The sequence below is a fragment of the Platichthys flesus genome, chromosome 11 (genome assembly GCF_949316205.1).
Source record: "Platichthys flesus chromosome 11, fPlaFle2.1, whole genome shotgun sequence".
NCBI lineage: Eukaryota > Metazoa > Chordata > Actinopteri > Pleuronectiformes > Pleuronectidae > Platichthys > Platichthys flesus.
Genome location: NC_084955.1, coordinates 13,849,729 through 13,864,147, shown reverse-complemented (window position 1 = coordinate 13,864,147; position 14,419 = coordinate 13,849,729). Strand labels below are relative to the sequence as shown.

General features: G+C 47.4%; 1 protein-coding gene across 1 annotated transcript; it reads left to right on the top strand.

Moving 5' to 3' along the window:
- Positions 1–1,095: 1,095 nt before the first annotated feature.
- On the top strand, positions 1,096–7,948 carry LOC133964746 (G patch domain-containing protein 8-like). Its single transcript, XM_062398984.1, has 3 exons — positions 1,096–1,116; positions 2,357–2,487; positions 3,940–7,948. The coding sequence occupies exons 1-3, from the start codon at positions 1,096–1,098 to the stop codon at positions 7,946–7,948; spliced, it is 4,161 nt and encodes a 1,386-aa protein (XP_062254968.1).
- Positions 7,949–14,419: the final 6,471 nt, after the last annotated feature.

The following is a 14,419-nucleotide window of genomic DNA, read 5'->3' as shown; positions in this document are numbered from 1 at the left end:
TTACAGCTGATTACAGAAATTGCTCATTACAGGACAATCACACTCCCTTTTAAATAAAAGAGCAATCAACTCTGAGTCATTCATAGCTGCCTCAGCCTGAGCGCTCCTTAACACATCTAAAGGAATATTGATCGCGGCTTTGACAGACGGATTGAGCTTCACAGCACACAGCGAGACTGGCATGCTGGAGAGAAGGAGTAATATCGCTTCCCGCTGTTGGGGACATGACATCATCTTTGAAGACAAAAGCATCCGCTTTAAAGTGTGCAACTGAAATATCTCTGCCCTGTGTGCTCACTGAAAAACGGTTCTGTATGCTATAGTTTGGTTTGGCTCTAAATATAGCCACAGGTTTGCCTGCAGTGGGACCTGTTTTTAAGAGAGAACAATAACCCGGCAGAGTGCAAATGCAAGAGGAAGGAGACGTATTCATCTTCATAAATTCAAACTACTATACACTGCTCTTGCTCTCAGTCATTGCCATGGACAGCTACATTACTACGACTCTGATCTTTTCTTCCTCCGCCCCTTTCCTGGCTCTGTCCGCAGCAGTTTATTATGTATGCCTCTCTGCTTGAACATGATTAATATTTCCCATGGAATGAGTTTGGCATCAAAGCCTCTCCAAGCTCCTCACCGCTCCCGAACAAATACACCCCGATTTCCCAACATGATCACACACATCTACAGTGCAAAAGCTCTACACTTTAAGACGTGTGCGTTTAAGGGATACAAACCCACAAGTGCTGCTCCATTGGCACATATTTAATGCTGTCTCCGGTGAGCTGACAGTGGGATGTTAAGCATCGAGTGATCATGTAAAAAGACACCCGCTTGTGTAAGACTCAGCTGAGATTAACCTGACGACTGTCAGCCCCTGCATAAGATCTGGGTGTGAATGAGAGTGAGCGTATAAATAAATCTGATGTCTGTGGGGCTAATCTGATGTGTGCATATGTGAGTGTGATACTTTATGGGTGGATAATAGCGTTACATAATCTGAAAAGTGAGAGTGGTGTAATCCTGTGGCAACTTATACTACAGGATAAGTTCTCAAATACATAAAATAAACAACGTTCCCTGAATTCATAAGCCATGGGTGGATTGCAGACTGAGGTAGCTAAATACACTGTGAATCGAAAAGAGAATAAGACAGAAGATAGGTGGGATGGTGGCGCACAATGCTGCAGCTAACTCCTGAGTCTTTCCTCGGCTTTCAGACTCTTGCAGACACACAGACAAATAGCAACGCACCAACACTCACACACACACAGACACACACCTGCCAAGCATGGATAAAGGAAGGATTAAAGTGTGTCAGAAAAGGAAACCAGAGAGAGAGGCATGAATCATTGTTTTCCTTAGAGGACTTGCACACCTATAGACACATGGTTCACACAAATACATGCACGAGCACACATACACACTCACACACACAACACACACACACACACACACACACACACACACACACACACACACACACACACACACACACACACACACACACACACACACACACACACACACACACACACACACACACACACACACACACACACACACACACACACACACACTCACCACATAGACACCAACAGAGCTAATTGTTACTTTTTCTACACTTAAACACAAGTGAATACCTACCTATGTGCTGGAAGAAATCTCGTGTGAAGGTTCTTTTTTTTTGCATTTGTGTACCTCAGCTACACACACACACACACATATACACACACACACACACATATACACACACACACACACACACACACACACACACACAATAGTCAAGCATTTCTCCAGCTGAAATCTGTAGCCTTTGTACGGTTTTTGCCAGCGATCAGCAGCCGTCCCTTGTGTTTGGTGATGTGTCATTTCAGCATCAGCAAATCAAATCCTTTGCTACACTCCAGGAAAAAGGCCGATATCATTGGGTTTAAGACTCTCTGGAGCTGTGATGACAGACTGAGGGTTAAGCATTTGAGAAGTGTGTGTGGAGCACCACTAGAAGAAAGCCATGCAATTAGAAAAATGTCAGTCCAACAGCCTCGAAAAGAGCATCATCATCATTAAATCAATCATAGGACTCATCTTAACTGTGTCGGTAATCTACCATTCAGCAGTTGGGTTGTATTTGCTCTCAAGCTGTGTGTTGGAGGGAAAAGGCTTTCTTCTAGAGTCTAGACTGAATGGACCTAATTGGACATGAGCGTTGGAGGAGAACATCTGCAATCGCTGCTGATTGATATATCTTGTTTGAAAGACAGCTGCCTGCAGAGATGCTTCCTAAAACTATGCATCCCACATACCCTTTCTGTCCCTCCCTCTCTGCCCCCTTCATTTTCATTTCCTGCAGAGGCTGAAGGACCTCAAGCATCGGGAGTTTGCTCGCAACGTGTCCTCCAAATCATGGAAGGACCAGCGCAAACAGGAGAAGGCTCTCAGACGCCTGCACCAACTTGCACAGCTGCAACAGGAAACTCAGCGGTGAGTGGGAGGAGTGTGTATATGTGTCTCTGTGAGTGCGTGTGTGTGTGTGTGTGTGTGTGTGTGTGTGTGTGTGTGTGTAATGAGACCAAGGGCAGGAGTCCAGAGGGGTTACAGTATGTCACATCCAGTCAACATTTCTTAGATTTGATGGATGCAGCCACAGAAGTGAAAGCACTCACTTGGCCTAGATCGGCCACAGGTGAGGTAAATATAACAAGACACGTTCTTGCTGACACCCTGCAGAGTAGAGGATGCGTAAGAGCGGTATGGATTTAAAGAGAAAAAATGAATAGAAGAATGAAGAAGTAAATAGAGGGAATTGAACAGGTTCGGAGGAAGAAACCTACCTAAAGCAGTCACTATCAACCTGATTGCCCACATCACCTGCTCAATTTAATCAGAAGAAGAAGACATGTAAATTGTTAATTTGATTGAGAGCTAAGATAGCAATTACAAAAGAAAGGCTCTGGTTTTGAAGACTTTGGTTAAAATAACCAAGCTCTTGTTTCTTTATGTTAGAAAACAATAACGCAAAGATGATTAACAATTAAAAAAAACGTTTGCATCACTTTTTATAGGAATAATTGTCTGTAAAAAATCAAGTATATAAGAATAGTCAATTTTTTTTTTTCATGGTTAATGATAAGCACTTTCCTGGATTTGAAATAGTCCACATAAGGTTAATATGTGAATGGGAGCATGAATATTTCCTTGTCTCTATGTCAGCCCTGTGTTAGTCTATTGACTTGTTCATGACTTACCTGGAGTAACCTTGAGTGTCCCCAACTCCCCTTCTACATCCCCTAACCATGCTGATAAGGATAATAAATGAATAATTTCAGAATATTCCTCAACTTAATGACTCAGAAATAGATCTGTGTGATTACCCTTTATCGCCAACAGAAATCTGTGACTGTATAGGACTTTTGAAGGATAACAAATCCCCTGGAACAGATGGTTTATCTTCTAAGTTCTATAACTCGTTTTCTCAGCACTTGGCACCTTGTTTTAATGATGAGTTTAATGAGAGTATATTAGCCAATGCCTTACCTTTGAGTGTGACTCAAGGCTTCACAAAGAACTGGCACCCAATTTGCCTATTAAATGCCGACCATAAACTCTTTCGCCCCTTATCCTTGCTAAATTAGGATTCATCAACCTGATTTAAAATTTTAAGTGCAACGTGGCATTCGGCAAGGAAAGACCTTGTCCTTTTTAACCTCTCACCCACTGGTGAGTGTCCATTGTTGCTTCTGTAACCACGCCCAAGAGTGATGTCACAAGGTCTTGGAACATACCTGTACAACACTGCAATTAAACCATTAGAGGGCAGCAAAAACTAGATTCTAAGAGGTTTTTACATTTCACGTTAATCAAACAAGAACCCTGAAGTGAACTGTAATTAAACTAAGCCAAAGTCAAGTATATTTGTCTTGTCACCTGTTGCAGAGTCCCGGGGAGGAGTTACGGGCTGAGAAGTACAGTCAGGGCTGTGTGCCAGTCGCAAGACAGAGACGTGGACCAAAGAGACCGCAGCCCTGACGACAAGCCTCGACCTTTCAACCACACCCAGAGACCCCGTCATGCACAATCCAGGACGGCTCGTCTCCAGGGAGAGGATCCATGCCGATCTCTGTGCCAAATACCGTTGGCTACGGCTCCAGCAGAGTCCCCACTAATCGCACACCCGGAATCCAACATAGACCCTCATGCAGTGAACCCACCGCCCTGCCCAGGCTTGTTTCCCCAGCTGCCTCTCCCTGGGCAGGAGAGGGTGGGGGGCAGACTTGGGGTGTCCTTCTGCTTCTCACGCAGGGGACCCAGGCTGGAGCCCTCTGCGTCCGTCTTCTCCGACCTCGAGGAGGAGGAGCGAGAGAAGAGGGAGCAGATGAAAGAAAGGATAAAGGGAATAATGGAAGATATGGACAGGGAGATTGGAGCAGCAGAGGAGAGGAAGCACAGTAAGTCTGGCTCTAACAGTGTTAGACCAAGCGATATGGGGCTAATCCCCGGAGAGACTGTGGGAGAAGAGGAAGAGACAGAAAATACAGACTTTGTGGAAGAACCCTCTCCTATTTCCACAGAATCACCCGATAACCAGAGCCACAATTCATTATCGTCACCATCAGAGACCCAGGTGACCACACAGGGCGGGGAGCTAGCAGGGTCACACATGGACACCGAGCACACAGACAGCGAGACAGAGCGAGAGCCAGAAACAGGGACCGGGAGGGAGGAGAGTCAGCATGTGTGTGTGCTGGGGAGAGACGGCTCCACTCCTGTGAGATGGCCTGTCACTTTACTGAAGTTCACCAAGTCTCAACCGCACATTTCCTACAGCTGCAACCCAGTCTGCCTGAACCCCCCACGACCAGAGCCGCTCACAGACGATCTGCAGGTGTCACCGCAGAATCGGTTGTGTGCTCTCTCGGATGAATCGAACCCTCGCGTGTCAGTTATTCTCACATCAGACGCTGACTCCTGTTTACGAAGACAGACACGACGTGAGTTGAGAGCAGCGGGACAGAAAATAGCTGAGGAGAATTTCAAAACGGAGCAACATATCTCTGCGGAGACGAAAGCACACCTGTTCCTGAGAAAACACCTTTCATCATCCGAAGCAGGACGAGGAAGGGAAAGCTGCAGTCTAAGTATGGAAACCTGTGTGAGGGCAGCCTCCCATCCGTTTGACCCTGCCCACAGTGACAGCTCAGACACAAACTCCCAGAATCCTCCGGGAAGCAGATTAGGGGTTGCGAGTGGGATCGGGGAGAGAACCATCACAGCCCTGAGCTGTAAATTAGAGTCTGTCACCCAGCCTGGCACACAGGGGACGTGCATTAGCCCATCCAGGTGTGAGTGTGGGAGTGAGACAACGTGCGAGTGTGCCAGCGCAGCGCAGCCGTTCGGGGGGGTCTCGGAAGTGTCACGCAAAGAGAGGAAAGCCAGCACAAAGAAACACAAGCTGGGAAAGAGGAAGAGGAGCGAAAAGGAAAACGCTTCAAACAAGCGCCAATCAGCGAGTTGCAAAGTGAGGAGCGTTGTCTCTGCGGTCTCAACTGTCAGAGACGGGAGGGGAAAAGCTGGAGGGAGCTGGGGGAAGAAGGGGAGGCAAAGGGAGAGCATGGAGACGAGGGTGAGGAGAGCGGGGAGCAGCTGTCTGCTGGGGAGAAGTGAGGCCGAGCCAGTCTCTGTCAGGAAGAGGAGGCCTCACAGGAGCCACAGCATTGAATCCCAGTCACAGGCAGAGCACTGCAGTACCCACTCCCATCTCCGCAGGCACTCAGCAGACAGGGACACCGAGGGGGGGAGGAAGCCAGAAGGAGCTGCTGTGACTTTTCCGTGGCGCTCTCACGTCTCCTTACACTCCCTCGCACCAGGATGTAACTCAAAGCTGTTTTGGGAAAGGGGTCACCATAGCAACCCCAGGAGTTTCATTGACTGCTGTTACCCTGACAACAGCTGTGGTAGCAGCCCGGCGAGAACGAGAGAACCCCCCCACAAGGACAGAAAATTCGTTCATGGCATGAGGAAGAGTTCGAGGCATCGTGAGGTCTGGGAGGAGAGGGGCAGGACCGTGGGAGGGTATTCAGGCTGCAGAGACAGAGGCCCGATATCGGATACAGAGCAGTGGGAGTGGATGAGAGGAAGCTGTCCTGGAGGTAGTGAGGAGGGATGGTCAAGGACCGGCTGGAGATCAAGAAACAGAGCAGTAGAGAGGGATCAGGTGATGAGGTTTAGCCCCAGTCCCAGCCGCTGGGGCAGGAGAAGCAGACATCTTAGCACCGAAGATGTCGATTGGGACAGATGCAGTGTGGACAGAAGCAGTGTCGATAGATGGACGTGGGGCAGCAGTGACAGCTGGGAAGACCGGGGGGCACATGCAATCACATCCGGCTCCAGGACGGTGGCAGACAGCAGAGACGGTCTGGGCTGCGCGTGGAGATGTACCGGCACCAGAAACTCAAGCTCCAGACACTTCTCCAGCCCTGAGTGGTGGACAAGCAGGCAGACGTACAGCCCCCAGAGGGTGATCCACACACGGGCCAGCAGATGTTACAGCCCACGCTCCTGCAGCCCCTGCAGCAGCACCAGCATGTCTGAGCTGAGCTGGGAGTGGAGCAGGAGCAGCACCTGCTCAGGGAACACAGCGGACGGGCTGACAGTGAACTCCGGCAGGACGTCTTCAGGAGCTGCAGGAAACTCATCCGAAGCCCCTCAGGAGGCAAAGAAGCAGAGAGGCTCCACGTCCACTTCATCCGGCCTTACCTCCAGTTCCCTCTCCCATTCCTCCCCCATCAAATCCTTTATTATTCCCACAGTTTCAGGCCTTAACGTGCACCTTTGTGAAACAAATGCTTCACAGTTAGAAGAGCCCAATTCACAGTCTGACCTTAGACCCTCAGCCCCTGTCACCACCAGCAGCTCAGGCACAACTCTTGCAGGACTACCCCCCAGTAAGTCTCTGCCACAGAAACAAGCCAGGACACTGCTTCTCCCTCTTATCGGTAAGCTCCCTGCGATCCAGAGAAGGGCCAGGAGGAAAAAGTGGCTGATGGAGAAAGAGGGAGAGGAGGAGGAGGAAGCAAAGCGAACTGGAGTGGGCCCCGGAGCTGTCGTCGTCAGGCAGACTCATCCTGTTGACGTGGCTGAGTCAAACCCCAGCAACACGCCAAATCTCTGTCCATCACAGATTAGGACCGATGACAAACAGACAGGTGGAGGGACAGCACCGCCAATCAGCTTTACCGCTGAGGAGATGGCCAAATATCGCCTCCTGCAAGAGCAGGCGAGAGAGCACATGCAGAAAGTCCTGGAACGGACGCAGGAGAGTGCAGATACACACACGGAGACAGACTACACACACAGCGCACAGGCAGACGACTGTTTGACGTCAGAGGAACGATACACACCGGTACCCTTGCACAACCCCCCACAGCCTCAGGCCCAGTCGATTCACACTGACACGATGCAAACGCAAGCACAACACGGCCTCCAGATCAGCCTCCTGCTCCCGCACGTGACCCCACAGGAGAACTTCACTCGGGCCATGGCTCTCAGAGTCCCCAGCCTCCCCCCTCTCCCAGCACCCCCCCCTCTCTCCGGCCTCCATCACATCATTTTACAGCACGCAGCCCTCTCCTTGCCCCCCTCCTCCTCATCCTCGCCCGCCGCGGCCCCTTCCGCTGCCATGCACCCGCACCCGGCTGCGCTCCCTCACCCGCTTCCGCCGATCCACCACTCCCTCCCCCATCGGCTTCACCTCTCGCCCTTCTCCATCTCCACCCTGTTTCCCTCCATCCTCCTGTCCCATCACCCCATCCCGCTCCTCCCTCACTCGGCCGCCTTCCACGCGACCCCGCTCTCTCAGCTCTCCCCAGTGGCTCTGCAGCCCTTGAACCCGCAGCCTTTCATGGACACAGTGTGGCCGGTGAGGTTTCAGCAGAAGGCGTTATGATTTTTCACAGAGTGGCTGCCATGTTTATTACTCCTTCTCGGTAACACAGGCTGGCGAGAGAAAGAGAGAGAGAGAGAGAGAGAGAGAGAAGGACATTTAAGTTCGGACAAAAGCCAGCTTTTTGAAAGAGGGATATGTCAGCGCTTGTATCAACTCCAGCTCTTACTCACACACACGCTCAAATATTGACGGTTTTCAAATGAAAATGTGTTTCTCCATTTAGCCTCTGCTGTGTTGTAGCAGCCAGCGAGCATACAGACTTTGATCCTCTGCTTTTTTTCAAACATTTCTCATTCGTGCCGAGAATAAAGGGAAAGGTGCACCTGCTATTCTAAGACAAGCCGGGCTCGTGTCATCCTCTCTCTTTGCCTCTGAACCTCAGACGGACCGGCTGCCTTTTGAAGTATCATTCAGGCAGGGAAAGTGTGGGGGCAAGAGAAAGTCGTCATACTCTCAACCTTATCTCCATTTCCCACAGGTTATCCGAGTTTGAGTGTGACTTTCAACCAACATAAACAACATTCCAGCGAGTGAGGGGGCACGGTACAAAGTCGTTTTAACCTTGGTGTATATCGTATCTGTGTGTTGGATAGAGGTAATGACGGATTGAAACACACACGGACACACACACACATGCACCGTTAAGAACCGCTAATTTCCATATCTGACACATGTAAAGACCTGTTCCGTCTCTATAGTGTAAATATTCTGACAGTGAGTAATGACGTTAGATTCACAGGAAACATTAATATAAAGGGTGAATTTAGCCTCTAGCAGTAGTTCAATGGTTATAACACACTCTGTGGCGTCACTGATACAAACACTTCAGCAACTTGTCACATTCACGTGTGACATGGTCTGTTTTCACGCAGCATTTAATTAATCAGTTGTTGAGACAATGTTGAATGGATCTGGTCTGTTGCATTAAACCTTGGTTGAAAACAAATGGGCTAAAACGCGTTTGTGTTATTCTGTGTGATTCGTGGCAGTTGTGCAACATATTGCAACAAAATCCAAATGAAGAATGAATACTCAAAGCAGAGGCAGAGATTCCCTGGAGTCCTTTATAAGATCGTAGAGCGCTGGATCCAAGCCTTTCGCTCCTTATGATCCCCAGATATGATGCAATGTCCATGTGTGACCCTTTGTCAAAAGATGCAAGTCTATGAATTTAGAGCATTGCTGCCGCAGAGGGATCGGGCTTTCTGATTGGATGATTTAGAAGCCAAAGGAGGTGTGGTTCACAATTAAAAAAAGCAATGAACAGATAATAATAATTATTGTAATTGAAATGTTATTGAAATGTGTTTGTCCCACAGTGGTAATCATTTTGCGTCTCCTGATCCCAAGGTTGAAAACCACTATCCGAGTGGATGTGAAGAAGAAAGGTTTGTAGAGATTTGTTATGTTTATCTACCAGAAAATATATTTAATAAAAATGTGTGCAAAGTAATCTCAAAAGGTTATTAAAAATGTCTAAAATGCAGAAGAATCAATAGTTGGATTTTCATTCTGGCCAAGTGTTTTTTATCCAATAAAGCAAAATATCCTTTGACCACAATTCATTATAATGTCCACTTTGAACTGGGTTGACTATTCTGGAGATGCCCACAGCAACAAATCAATAGAATATCCTCTCAGGGTCAAAGTAACAGACACTTGATCTGCACCCGACAGCTTGAAGCTCGTGTTGTGCTCGGGGCGAACAAACACCATTTGCATTGTTACTGAAACAAGTTTCGTTCTCGCACTTCTGGTCATGGGTTATGGTGTCTGGTAACTGCTCTCTTTCACCCATGCGTGGTGATTGGTGAAGAGCGTGGATGAAGCCCGCTCGCCAAACCGTTGATGACTGCAGCGGCCGGCGCTCCGGGAGCAGAGCGCAGAAGAGAGGCTCGGCATTGCGACATCCAGATGGTCTATGGACGAGGACTACCCAGAGTGCTTTGAGAGATTGGATTGATTCACCCTCTGTGATATCAGCACAACACAGCCCATGCACTCAGGCTGTGTGCTGGGGGATGACATAAAAAGTAGACACAAAAAACTACACACAAAAAACGTGCACTCCCAGTTCTGAGGTGTTGGCAAGAAATGTAAGTCAACTCCTGCTGAAATTCAGTAATTAGAGCACAATTCTTCTTTCTCCTCCTCGTGACCCCTTTGCGTGTGCAAGTGTGTGTCTGTATGTGTTTGTGTGCGTTTGTGCGTGTGCATGTGTGTGTGTGTGTGTGTGTGTTTGTGTATGAATGTGTGAGTTTATGAGATACACAGACAGAGAATCCCTATCTGTCTCCACAGGACAGGAGATCAAACAGACTGCGTGAAATATAGAGCAGCAATAATTAGCAGCTGTTACAGCATCAAACCTTTCTGTCTCTACCTCTCGCTCTCTCTCCAACTCAAACGCACACACGCGCATGCACACACACACACACACACACACACACACACACACACACACACACACACACACACACACACACACACACACACACACACACACACACACACACACACACACCCACGCGCGTGCACATCCCACTACTCAAATGTGCTGCAGCATCTCAGCCTTGCAGTCCCGATATCAGGGAGGAACTGCGAAATCCTTTCTTCTCTCATGTGCATTAAAATCACTCACATATCTAAAAGGGAAGATGAAAAAATTACACATACTTAAAGCTCAAAAGCAATAGAATTTGACCAACAATGCAAAAACATGTGTTCATCAATACGGACACCAATTTATCATACAGGTAAATTTGTCTCTCACATCGGCATGACGCACAAACTGTTAGACACAGCGTTCATGTGCAAATTAGTAAACACAATATCACAACTTTTTGTCAGTGACTGATTAAATCATTACCCTAAAACCCGAGATTTGCCCCCCGGTGTGATCACGTGTTGCTGCTGTGTGTGCGTGCTTGTGAGTGTGCGTATTTTATGTGAGCATGCGGGAGTGCGAGTTTGATTTATGATGGAGAAGAAGTGGTTTCCTCAGCCAATCGCTCCCGTGAATTAATGAGGTATGAGAACTAAAGCTGGCACTCAGTCAGACACGCAAACAGTCACGGGGAGCTCGCTGCTGGGGCTGGATCACTTCTATTGGCACCGCATGTGATTGTTAGATCGTGGGTGTTAGTTTGCATTGATCAGAACAAAGACCCTCATGGTGACTGACGGGATCCATTGACCTAATCCGTACTGCTGGGTAAACGAGACACGTCACATCTCTTGCTCTTTCCCTTCTGTTCATTTTATGTGCCGTCGCCTCCCACCCCTGTCTCTTTGATTCAACCAGGTCAGTGTGGCTGCGTTCAGTTCCCCCGGCTGTTCTCTGACTGAACAGGAAACCATCACACTTTGTTCCCTGCCCACTCCCTCATTCAGCGAATGTATGTTTGACTGCTGTCGTACTATAAGGTGCAGACCTTTACAACCTAATGTGCTTTGGCAGTATTATTATTATTACACAAAGAAACCCCATCCTATACCTTTTCTCTGGCGGTCACATTCATTAAAAGTTTTCTGTAGTGGTGTAACACACAGTACCATGTCCGATCCAATTTACATATTTCTCCTGCATTTTCACAGCTCAAAGAAAAGGATGGTGTACTATTCTAACTATTCTACAGTGGCACTAAATTAGATTCAAAAGTATTGCATGAAAATAAAGTTGAAAAGAGTGAAGATGCTTGTTGTCAGAGCCTATTAAATACTGAGTAGACGTTTCCGTCAGTTGAATAGTCAGGTGTCCAGTCAGTCACAACATTAAATCATACTGTATTCCACAATTTGGCGGATTTAAGGATGACGCATTACTTTGTTAACTTTTGAACCAGCATCAAGGAGCAGTTCAAAGAGTAATCTGTCACCACTGATGCGTCAGGAGACACCGCTGTCGCTGCCGGTGTGATATATGGAGAGCTAAGTAGCTCCAGGCTGTTTAGAGCTTTTACATCAAAAAGATATATCACTGTTTATTATTCAGAAACAGAAGAGGCACTTCTATCTAATGCAAAAAACTAACTATTTTTTACTTTTTCTTTGTCTATTCACTGACTATATGCACAGTGCTTTTGTTGAGGAAACCTGTTTGTGTAGGACGTGTATAAAAATGATTTCAAAATAAAAGTGCAGAATTAAATTCTACGATGGCTCGGTCATACTCTTAAACTTGGCACAGTCGCCAAAGGACATGACACTGCCACCACATTACTGACACTTATTTGCACACACGTGCACACTTACACACACACACACACACACACACAGGTGTAATAGAGTATAATTTAGGGGGCTGTAATAGTGAGATGTGATGCTCGGTTGTACGACAGCATGCCTAATTCCCCGGCTACCTTATCTCTGAGGGACAGATGTTCCCACCAAAGATTACTATGCACGCACACACAAAACAAAAGCATCACAAACACACACACACACACACACACAATAACACACACAAACTGCATGTGTGCAGAGACGCATGAGAACATTCAAGTCTCAGACAATAGCGACATTGAGATAGTCTAAAATAGCCTTATTGACCCAAAACAACAGATCAATGATGAGGACTTTTCTGAGGGTCGATTAAAAGATGTAATGAGTTTCTGCAGAACGCATTGACGGGGAAAACCAGCGCAACTCAAGTGTTCCTCAACAAATATTTCATTTAAAACTATCAAACCTGACACACGATGGACGCTGACCTGCCATATTGAGTGATGACTTTTCAATAGGACCACTCTAAGACAGACCACATCACCTGTTAATGATCGTATTCAGGTCCGCAGAGCTGAGAGAGTTAACCCCTCCGCGCCAATCCATCTGCCACAGAGCTGATCCCGGGTCAGCCACACTGCATCCATTACTGCAGCCGATCCATCCCAAACAGGAAACGGTTACTGAGGATAAAGGTCACTTCAATCATGGTCTGTCACAGCGATAGTCAAGAAAAACTGTGGGTCAGACTGCAAAGCATAAGGAATGTGACACATGAGCCACATGCTGCAAGTCAGAGGAGTCGATTTTGTCCTTGTCTGTCTTTGTCCAGCTCTTCAACATTTGTCTGTCACCTTCCGGCGTCCTCGCCCAGCATCACAAACCCATAAAGCCTCTCCTCCAGCCGCACTCAAAAACCCCCCATCAGTCGCTTTGAGAGGTTGAAAGAATTCCGCCCACACCTTGAAGCAAATTTAAGTGGACATGAAGAGGACCGTCATAATTTCAAGAGGAACAATTTACCCAAAAAAACATGTGAATACGTGTGTAACGAGAGGAACTGCCGCTCAACCTCCTTCCCTGATCTCCCTCCCTCTGTTTCCGTTTAACTGGTCTCAGCTTTAAATCTCCAGATTCTGATAATTTCCCCCTTGATCCCTTCAGAGGAGCATCGCGCTTAACTCTCTAATTAAGTCAATGAGACACACATACACCAACACAGGATAAACAAGCACGAACACACACACAGCTTGTAGCATTCATTTATCTGATGCACGGACAATTGATGGTTTCTGTGGTAATCTATGTGTGTGCGTGTGTGTGTGTGTGACTATGTTTCAATGATTAAGTCTCAATCAGGATGTTGTTATGACGACACGTGCATTTTTAAGCTGTTAATCCAGGATTATTCTCCCCTTTGCTCATCTCATTACCGTTGATTATTAAAAAAACACATATTGGCACACACACTGGCACAAACACACGCACACACACACACACACACACACACACACACTATAATTATGGGTAATGTTTCCCTGGAGACTGAACACATGCTGTCAGTGTCTCTGCAGACAGCTTGACACACAGGTAAAAGAAGACAAGTCTGATTAATAGACGAATGCGCTTCAGGCATTAACTGTTCGTACATTGTGATGTGTTTTTTTGTGAATGTTCATTTGAAAGATGAAACCTTCCAACTCAAAGGACAAACCTGGTAGATCAGTGGCACAGCAATATATTCATACATGTGATTTTGGTCTCTCTGAGTCATTTTTGCCTTTCACAGAGCGATTTGGTTCGGCACCGAGCGGGAGAGAACGTGGGCAAACAGCGAGTGTCCTTTCCCTGTGATTGAATGTGTGTCCTTGTGAAGAAACTGCACTCCCCTCTCTCAGCAAGTGAAAATATGCCTGCGGTGCCGCGGCTGATGTACAGGTGAGAGAGTGGCCAAGGATTTTGCGATCACCCGAGGCTCCGCGTCCACTATGGCCCGCGCTCACACTGGGTCAGCTCAGAATAACCAGAGAGGGCTGACCGCTGATGCTCGCTCACCCCTGGAGTCATTAATCACACTGCACTGCAGATGAGCCACATGGACACAAGCTGGAACACACACACACACATACATAAATGTAGAAAACACGTGCACACACCAGAGACCATTTTAATTATAAAGCCAAACGTTAGATGACAGCACTGCTCCAGGTAGCCAGTCCCCCAGGCCTGTACTCCTGGTGCATTATC